At 50.2% G+C, this 9,712-nt stretch overlaps 1 protein-coding gene across 1 annotated transcript; it reads right to left on the reverse strand.

Annotated features, from left to right (window-relative positions):
- Positions 1-2,998: 2,998 nt before the first annotated feature.
- LOC119269521 (protein UPSTREAM OF FLC-like) lies at positions 2,999-5,635 on the reverse strand. Its single transcript, XM_037551374.1, has 4 exons — positions 5,285-5,635; positions 5,117-5,186; positions 4,230-4,991; positions 2,999-3,323 (listed from the first exon to the last, which is right to left on the reverse strand). Exons 1-4 carry the CDS (start codon positions 5,538-5,540, stop codon positions 3,191-3,193), a joined length of 1,221 nt encoding a protein of 406 aa, XP_037407271.1. The 5' UTR covers positions 5,541-5,635; the 3' UTR covers positions 2,999-3,190.
- Between the last annotated feature and the right edge of the window lie 4,077 nt (positions 5,636-9,712).

Below are 9,712 nucleotides of genomic sequence, written 5' to 3' on the forward strand. Positions count from 1 at the left end.
TGCGAGGGGCGGCGGCGGCTAGGCGGGTTCCGAGGCGAGGCTAGGGTTTCGGGTGCGGGGGCTAGGGTTTTGGGCACGGGTTCTGAGGCGGGGCTAGGGTTTCGGTTTCGGTTTCGGGCTCGGGCCTTCGGCCTTTAAAGGGCCGGCCGGGTACAGTGTCCCAGGCGGACAGGGCCCGGTTAAGTTGGTAACTTGTTTTAAAATAATTTTGCGCCGAAAAATGAATAAAAGAAATAATAAACGGACTCCAAAAATCTTTAAATAAATTTTCCCCGTCCTCTAAAAATCTACCGAACAAGGTGAACATTTATTTGGGACTCTAATGCAATTTTGAGAAACGCATATTTTTCCTAATTCAAATAAAATAGCAATAAAACTCCGAATAAAAATCTTATTTGATTATAATATTAAATCTCCAATATTTATTTATTTTGAGGAAGTCATTTTATCCTCTTCTTGTTTATTTTTATAAAAGAAATATTCGAAGAGAAAATAATTAAAATCAAACGATCCTCTTTTCAAAATTTGAGAAACTCAAATATGAAAATAACGAAATCCTCAACTCTCTCCATGGGTCCTTGAGTTGCGTAGAATTTCTAGGATCAAACCAAAAAGCAAAAAAATATGATATGCAATGATAATCTAATGTGTAACATTCCAAATTGAAAATTTGGGATGTTACACACAAGAATAGTAGTTCATCTACTATTCCATTAGTCTCTCTAGGGTAATGTTATTTATAGTGTGTTTGATTTTTTAGAACAGTTTGTGATTTTCTGCATAATTAATCCAGAATTCTCCAATTTGTGTGAGGCCCTATGGTCGTGCTGTTGAGAAGGAAGGTTGGAGCAAAAGACAATATATGTATCGCTAGGGGGTTGGGGAGGGGGGTGTCAAGACTATAAATTATTTCTCTCTTCCTCCCTACAAGAACATTTTCTTCAGAAAATTTCCTTTTTTTTAGAACTTTCAGAAAATTTCCTATGTTGTGGTGTGGAGAAGGAAGGGGGTTGCGGCCCCTGCTGACATCCACTTAGCTCCAGTGGCGTGTTTAACCAATATGAATGACCTCTAGCAATAATATTTGTGACCCATTAGTTGCAACTTATAATAATTAATGTGTTCGGTTGGCCCTGTGTTTTTGTTTTCCCACTGAATAGAAACATTTCAGTCAAAATAGCTATTGCATCTGTTTGTTTTACTTTTGAGTGAATCGTGTTTTATAATGAAGATAGTGGGCCATGGCCATGGGGGCTGATGACAATGAGTAGTCCAACAGAGGTCCTATTTGGTGGGAGCAACTAGTTAACGAGCGCTCCTTCGGCAGCCTTGCAACGATCAGCGCCACTTGGCGCGCTCCCAGCCATTTGCCACGTGTCGCGCTTTGGACGCTCCCTCAGGACTTTTTATTTTTTTGCACGCGTTTTCGGCTTGTTAAACGGGGTTTTTTCCGGGTTTTTTCGACGTTTTGGTTTTCCTCCGGTCTTCCTTAGCTTTTTGACAAAAAAAATATTTGAAAAAAAATTATGCGGAAAAAACGCGCATTTATTCATGAAAGTCACGGTTTTTTACTGCGAGAGGCACGGTTGTGCTTTAGCGAGAGTCACGGCCGTGCCTTTCGGAAACGAAAAACAACGCGTTTCCTGTTTTTTTCTTTAGCGAGAGTCACGGTTTTGCTTCCGCGAGAGACACGGTTGTGCTTTTGCGAGAGTCACGGCCGTGCCTCTCGGAAAGGGAAAAACAAAACGCGTTTTCTATTTTTTTTCGCGAGAGTCACGGTTTTGCTTCCGCGAGAGGCACGGTTGTGCTTTCGTGAGAGTCACGGCCGTGCCTCTCAGAAAGAGAAAAAAATACGCATTTTCTGTTTTTTTTCTTTCGCGAGAGTCATGATTTTGTTTCTGCGAGAGGTACGGTTGTGCTTTCGCGAGAGTCACGGTCGTGCCTCTTGGAAACGAAAAAAACGCGTTTTTCGTTTTTTTCCTTTCATGAGAGTCACGATTTTGCTTCCACGAGAGGCGCAGGTGTGATTTCGCGAGAGGCACGGGCATGCCTCTTTCGGAAAGGAAAAAAACCGTGCTTCTGGTTCGGTTTTTTCGCCCGGTTTTTTCGTAAAAAAAAAAGTTCGCCAAAACCTATCAACATGGGATTTAGTTTTTAAGATCTCGACGCGAGGAATCCAATGGTGAAAACGATTCGAGATTTAGATGCATGGTTTAAAAGATAAAATGTTTTGAATAAACGGATTTACGAAAAAAGGAAAACTTCCAGCTTGCGACAAGTGGCGCGCTGCATGTGCGTCACTTGTCACGACCTGGGAAAGTGGAGTGTTCTTTGCAACGAGTACTGCTTCATTAGTGATTTCGCTATTTGGCGCCTTTGGTGCCAATTAAAAATAGCGCCCGCAGCTAACCTCTTGGGCCGCGGCCCATTGGTCGCCGCACATGTGTTGCTTGTTTTTTTTTCATTCGCTTGTTTTTGTTTCCCTTTTTGTTTCTGCTGCTGTGTTGCTCAATGAAAAAATCGCTTTAATTTTTCTTGCGGCATATTTTTTTCACGGGTTTAGAAATGTTTGTGAATTTGAAATTGTTCATGATTTCAAAAAAAAATTGACTTAAATTTGCACAAAAAAAGGTAAATAGAAACGAAAAAGCAAAAACGAAAAACGAAAAAGCAGGCTGAAAAACAGAAGTAAAAATACAAAATAAAACCGGTCTAGAAATCCGGAAAGGCAGCCTACTTACAGTGCGCCCACCACGGCTACAGCACTATCAGGCGCATATAAGGATTTTGCCGTGGTCCAACAATAGTCTGTGGCCGGGCCGATGGTGAGGATATGGTGGACGTGGACCGCTCTGCGTGACATAGCTAGGCCAGCCAAGATTTCTACTGTGGCTAGTGAGTGGTGCACACAGGTGCCGGAGCTAGCTGTCTGTGCCATATGGGCCACGGGCACTAGCCTAGTTTCGTCTAGACAGACGCACTACTACCACTGAGCACAGCGAAAGAGCAAGCCATCATATGTACCGTTCGTCACAAATACTGTTTCATGTCACACCCAGATATACCAGCCAGCCGACCGAATCACACCCACCCAAGCTCCAGACAAGCCACAAACGAGGCCACCCAAACAACAACAGAGGATTATACAGCTGCAGCGTTGCCGACGACGAACCACGACGGACGTACGCCCTCACGCCCCGACCCTCTTGCCGCTGGCGTGCGCGGCGGTGCAGGAGATCACCTGGTAGCCGTCCTTCTTGCTCTTGGGCTTCCGCGGGATGCACCGGTCGTGCAGGTCCACCGCCTCCTCCGCCTTCCCCGCCCTGCCATCATCCACCGTCACATATTCAGAATAGTAATACAGCAGCAGTACAGTAAGTCGTAAGCGGTTATCATTCCGCATCACTGTCTCTCGTACCCTCCCCATCATCACGGCTCCCGTGCAGCACAATCCGCGGCGGAGTACTTGGCACAAAGATCGGTTCCTCTGTACAAGTGCGCCGCATGTATGGCTCGAGGGCTCCCTCCCCCGGGCCACACCCGCTTGAGAACCGGACGAGTTCAATGCCTGACAGGGGCGCTTACTTGAACAGCATCCATTGCAACATCATCCATTGCTTCCTGATAATGTGTTGATGGTTTCACGTCTTACTCGGTCCCTCAGATTATTATACCAGTACTCCTACTGCTATGCCCTCGTACCGGAGTCACGGGCTCATGTCTCTGAACAAGTGTAAATAAATCCAAAACGTAATTAAGTTCAGCGATCGCTCGTGTCGCAGGGCAAGAACACTTCCAAGATTTGGCGCTGGCTCTCGCGTGCCAGCACGGGCCCGTGCGAGCCGAGAATTCAAGGCGCGTCCCTGACATTCTGGATCGACCGATCGATCCGTCCTGTTTGTGACTTGTGAGCATGAGCGATAGCTCCGCGAGACCTATTCCTATTTATGAACTTAACCACCGATCAAGTACTCCTACCCCCGGTGGAATTTTCGCAGCGCCTTTAACCAACTGCCGCTACGGCGGGCCGAATCAATGGAACAGTGCCCGACTGACTGGCCGCCATTAACGGCGGCCAGAAAGCTTGGAGTGACGAGCTGCTGGCGGTCACTAACTCTAGTAACTACGTAGAACCGAATAGTGGCGGTGGTGCCGGTTTAATTTGGTGGGTGCGTGCTTATCGGATGGCATTGATGGTCGGCGTGGAGTGTGGTGTTATACGGTTATACCTGTCGGCGTTGTCGGAGGACGACCGCCGGAGGACGGCCAGGTCCTGGCACGGGTCGGCGGCCGGGCGCTGCGTCTCCACCAGGCTCCCGCTGAAGTACTCCTTGTCCTCGACCGCCTTCTGCCGGTACACGGCCGTCTCGGCGGCCGCGCGAGCCGGCGGGCGCGGCGGGCGCGGGCGGTAGTGCACCCCGCGCGGCAGCACCGGCGTCGCCAGCCCGCCCTTCACCGACACGGACCCGCACGAGATGAGCTGCATCAGCACGGACGACGCCCTGGCCCGGTTCGCGCCGCTGGGGACGGTCGCCAGGACGCGGCCGTCCGCCCTGATCAGCGCCTCCAGCGTCTCGGGGCTCGTGGACGCCGTCGGCGGCGACGTCTCCTCGCGGCTCAGCTCCTCCTGGGCGCGCCTCTGGTGGCCGCGGCTGCGCCCGCGGTGCCCGTCCTCGGTCTGCGTCGCCGCGTCCGCTGCCGCCGCGGCGCGGTCCTCGGCCTTGTACACCCTGTACTCGCCGACCTCCGCTGTGCCGCACGCGCCGGCGACGCCCTTCCTGTGACCGTGCTCCCAGCCTGAGGACGAGGACGTGGTGGTGTCGTGCGAGCCGGAGGAGCAGGAGGACGCGGCGGCCGCGTCGAGCAGCGGGAGGTGGATCGCCGGCGGGTGCAGGCGCTCGGTGCCCTTGAGCACGTACTCCCGCCCGCCCACCGGGTGCACGTAGTCGTCGTCCGCCAGGTCGTGCCACACGAACCCGTTCCTGTAGCTCCTGCGCATTACAATTTACAACAACACCGCAAATCAGCAGAGAACGCATGTCAGAGCGCCAGAGCCGCCATGCCATTCTTGCGCATCGCCGGTGAACTAATCCAAGCTTTAAGCCGAACTGCAAACCTCTTGGAGGCCCAGGAGTACATGCGCGCCATCCCCTTGCCTCGCAGCGCGTCGAGCCGATCGATCACATCTACACAGTACAGCAACAATGAGCAGATGATACGCTCAGTGCAGAACGAAACAAAAAAGGTTCACGCGCCATGAGCGGACGGTGCACGGCCGGCGTACCTCGGAGGTAGAGGCCGTCGGGGGAGGAGAGGGCGACCTCCATGAAGTGCGGGTGCTCGAGCTGCCCGTTCCTGGACAGGTAGTACACGACGGCGACCCTGGCCGGCCCCGGCCTCGGGCGCGGCGGCCTGGGCACGGCCGCCATGTCGGGGCTCCGTTGCCCCTGCTGCTCGCGCCAATGCGGCCTCGGCTGCTGCTCCGCCCGCGCCCTTCCACCACCACCTCCACCACCACCCCCCGCCACCACCACCGCCATCTATATATCTCCAAGCTCCTGCTTGGACAATGGATATGCTGCAATCTCGTATCCGGGGACGCTATAACAAGCAGCAGCGGAGTGCAGGCGGTACGTACGTACGTGGTCAGCAGAGCACGGCAGCTAGCGCTTAAAGGCGGCGAGTGCGACACAAGGGAAGGTGCAAAAGGAGGCCGCAGCGACGCAGTGATCAGGCATTCAAACCCCCCCGCAGGACCATCGGGCAGCTGTGAGCTTTGGCCTCTGGCTCGCGGCGCAGCAGCGGTTTGGTGCAGCAGCGGCAGCGCCGCGCAGTGAGAGCGAGGTTGGGGTCAACAATGCCCAGAGGAGGGGTCTTTGCTTCCACTTTGTATGGAGGATTGTCCTGTTGGTGGTAGTACTTGAGATTAATTAGTGGCACTGTTGACTAATGCAGTGGGGATTTGTGGGTTGGAGGCGACTTTGAGAACAGTGTGTTAAGGACTTAAGGTGGGTGTTAATGTGGGAAGGGGACTGGTTTCTGGAGCGTGGCGAAGTGGCAGCTGCTTTGGCGCTGCAAACCGGTTGTTTTAAGCCCAAGGTTTGACTATCGAGGCCCGGCACCGCACGTATGGGGCACGGCGGCGACACCGGCCAAGTCCGGCGGGCCCGAGGTGTCAGTCGGTCGAAGCACGGTGTGCAAAGCGTAGCGTAGGGGCGTGCGTACGTCGTAAACAAAGCGGATTGTGTGTTGATTAGTGGATTAGCGTCACTTCGTGTCTGATGGTGCCCCCCGACAACGGATTAATAAGCTGGGCATGTGCGCGTGAAGCCGGCCTTGGAGCACGGGTGTACTATGATGGCATGGCTATGCTACACTGCCGTTGCCGTTGATGATGCTAGTAAAATGGGTTCATTGTCTCATTTTCTGGCAAATTGCTAGTAGTAAAAATATTTGGAAGCATTTGCGTGCGTGGGAAGGCTGCAATCCCTGTCCTGTCCACGGGAGAGAAGCGGACAATTAGTATACTAATCCGAGCCACGTGAGAGGGGCCATCGGCCATCCTTAAACAATCCCATGGCCCGGTAATTATGAGTGTGTGCATCATGCTAACCAGAGCCATTTAGCACCAGGCCCCACTTATCCACCGGTGCCACGAGTCAGTGAGGCCAAAAGCAACGGTAATCAGGCAATGTAGTCAGTGGCAGTGGCTGATCTTGGCCATAGTTTACGAGGGGGGCAGCCGGGCAGGGCCACCGACTACGAGGTGGCCGGGCGCGGACAGCGAGACTGCACGGCGGGCGAGCGAGACGGAGGGAGGGGGGCGAGGCGAGGCTGCGTTTGACTCACGGAGATGGACGGGACGGTGCGACGCCGGGCGCGTCGAGATGCGCGCCGGCAGTCTCACTCGCGCGCCCATCGATCCAGCCCTCTCTTTGTTTTCTGCTTTTCACGGCCTGTCCTCCTCTCGCTCTTCTTTACCGCGCCCCGGGAATACTAGTACTAGCGTGTAGTAGTATTGATTAGTGGCAGGTGTTGTACTGACAATGATGATCTGATCGACGAATGCCCACTGATTGCTCCGTGACCATGCGTGCCTGCTGCAATCGATCGATTTCTCATTTTCACGCGGCCGGGGCATCGGAATTCGCACGCGTTTTCGTGTGCCTTTTTCTTCTTGGCGGGAGCAAAAATACAGGAGCGCGAATGCGATTTAGAGCATCTACCGTCAGTGTCGTCAAATCCTCCTCGTACATTTGCAGGCGCACCCGGTTTGACCGGCCATGAAAAAAGTGACACAACCGAATCCCTTGTATCAGTCTTATAGGCTCCGGACGCGCCTGGTCAGTCCGTCATGCGGCCCATCCTCGATCATCTTTTTTTCTTTCTTTATTCTTTATTTTCTATTTTCTTTTATCTTCACAAACCACGCGCAACTGATCAGACATATGAGGAAGAAAATAAAAAATGTGACTGCATGGATGGACAACCAGGGACTAAAAAAGGACACACCCGGTCACTAATAGCATGGGTCCACGGACATTTAGAGTCAGATTTGATAAGTCCGACTATAGATGTTGTTAGAGAGCTGTCTCAGTGTTGGTCCTCCTCGACCTCTTGCCGCACGGGTGCACATGAATTAAACACCGGTTGCTTTGTGACCATGCGCGTGCTGCAATTGATCGATTTCTCATTTTCACCCGGCCGGGGCATTGGAATTCATAGGCCTTTTCTTTTTCTTAACGGAACTAGAGGACGCGATGTAGGAAAAAAGTCTAAAATAAACCTTAAATTTGTATATGAAAGTTAAAGTAAAACTCTAAACTTCTAATCTCTAAAACTAGCACACTGAGCTCTCTGATCGATCTATTTTAAACCTTGAGTGTGTTTTCAAACAGGACCGTTGACCTAGCAGCTCAAACACGGGATCGTTGCCTGTAGCCGGACACGACTGGGCCAGCCCATCAGCCGTGAAGCATGTTTTTTTGGGCCACTTAAAAATAGCAAAAGAAAATAGAAGGAAAGAATGCCGGGAATCATATTTGCAACCTCGCACTACTGAAAACTCCTACGAGCCACTCTACTCGATGGCTGTTGGTGAGAAACGCGACATTATTTAACCACGTACCGCAGCGTGGTGATTTGAAACCGTGAACCATTTTTTAAATCTCCAAACATTTTTGAAAGTGTGAATACTATTCAATAAAAACAATTTTTTGAACCTGACAAAAATTAAAGTGCAAACTAATTTTGAAAAATTGTTCCCATGTTTTTACATAAATATAAAGTGTTCTCACTCTAAAAACAATTTTGTTCATTTCACACTTTGTTCCTGTTTTTTAAAAATGTATGATTAAAAAAACTTGTTTTGAAAAATTATTTGCAGTCTAATATTTTTTTCATGTTTTCAAAAAATTGCTTGTTTCTTCAAAAAGTGTCGCACTTTAAAAAGTGTTCAGGGCTTCAAAAATGGTTCATGTTTTCAAAATATATAGTTCACATTTTTGTAAAAATATCCGTAATTCCAAGAGGTGTTCACATCTTTGTAAAACACTGTTTAGAATTTTAAAAATTATTCTTTTGCTTTTAAGGATTTTCGGATTTTAAAATTCATATCAAGAAAATGTTTCAAAAAAGTTTTCAGATCTTGACGTTGCGGTGTGTGGTTAAATATTTCTGCGCTTCTCCTTTATCATGAAAAGTAATCAGTTATACTGTAGTTGTTAGCAGCAGGAGGTCGGAAGCATCAGGTCCTAAGTTCGACATACTAGGTCTTAATTTTTTTGGGGTGTAAATGAACCGGGATCAAAGATTTCGGTGGGCTGATTTCAGGGATTAAAAGTTCAGTGTTCAATTTAGATTTCGTCTATAAGTTTAAGCTTTGTTTTAGACTTTTTCCTATGGCGCGACATGCGATTTAGAGCTGGCTGGACGTCGGTCGTCCTCGACCTCTCGTCGAACGGGTGCACGTGAAGAAAACACCGCGTTTTTGGGGTCGTAATTTAGGGAATCTCTAACGCTGCCTTCTTATGATGGGAAACATTGCATGAAAAACAAAAACAAAATCCTACAAAACATCCAAAGATCTATCTATGGGGATGCTAGCAACAAGAAGAAGTGTGTGTCTACGTACTCTTGTAGACCGAAAGCGTTAACAGACTAAAGATCGTGGTTGACGTAGTCATACTCGCGTCGCGATCCAATGCAATCCAAGAACCGCACGTGCGGCACCTCCGAGATTAGCACACGTCCGGCTCGGTGGCATCCTCTTATTCTTGATCCAGCAAGCGAGGGAGAGGAGGTAGATGAGATCTGAACCAACACGACAGTGTGGTGGTGGTGGCCGCAGCGGAACTGTAGTAGGGCTTCGCTAAGCGTCTGCGTGAGTTAGAGGAGGTGTAACGGGAGGGATAGGCTGTTGGGAAACGTAGCATGCAATTTAAAAAAAATCCTACGCTCACGCAAGATCTATCTATGAGATGCATAGCAACGAGAGGGGGAGAATGTGTCCACGTACCCTCGTAGACCGAAAGCGGAAGCGTTTGACAACGCGGTTGATGTAGTCGAACTTCTTCTCGTTCCGACCGATCAAGCACCGAACGTACGACACCTCCGAGTTCTGCACACGTTCAGCTCAATGACGTCCCTCGATCTCTTAATCCAGCAAAGTGTCGAGGAAGTAGATGAGTTCTGTCAGCACGACGGCGTGGTG

The sequence above is a fragment of the Triticum dicoccoides genome, chromosome 3A, assembly GCF_002162155.2.
Source record: "Triticum dicoccoides isolate Atlit2015 ecotype Zavitan chromosome 3A, WEW_v2.0, whole genome shotgun sequence".
Classification (NCBI taxonomy): Eukaryota; Viridiplantae; Streptophyta; class Magnoliopsida; order Poales; family Poaceae; genus Triticum; species Triticum dicoccoides.

What these genes read in the sequence shown, in the direction of transcription:
- LOC119269521 (XM_037551374.1), bottom strand. Translation starts at nt 5,540, where the DNA reads ATGGCGGTGGTGGTGGCGGGGGGTGGTGGTGGAGGTGGTGGTGGAAGG. An exon ending in TACTCCTGGGCCTCCAAGAG is followed by an intron (nt 4,992 to 5,116) that starts GTTTGCAGTTCG and finishes TGTAATGCGCAG; the next exon opens with GAGCTACAGGAACGGGTTCG. An exon ending in TCCTCCGACAACGCCGACAG is followed by an intron (nt 3,324 to 4,229) that starts GTATAACCGTAT and finishes GGATGATGGCAG; the next exon opens with GGCGGGGAAGGCGGAGGAGG.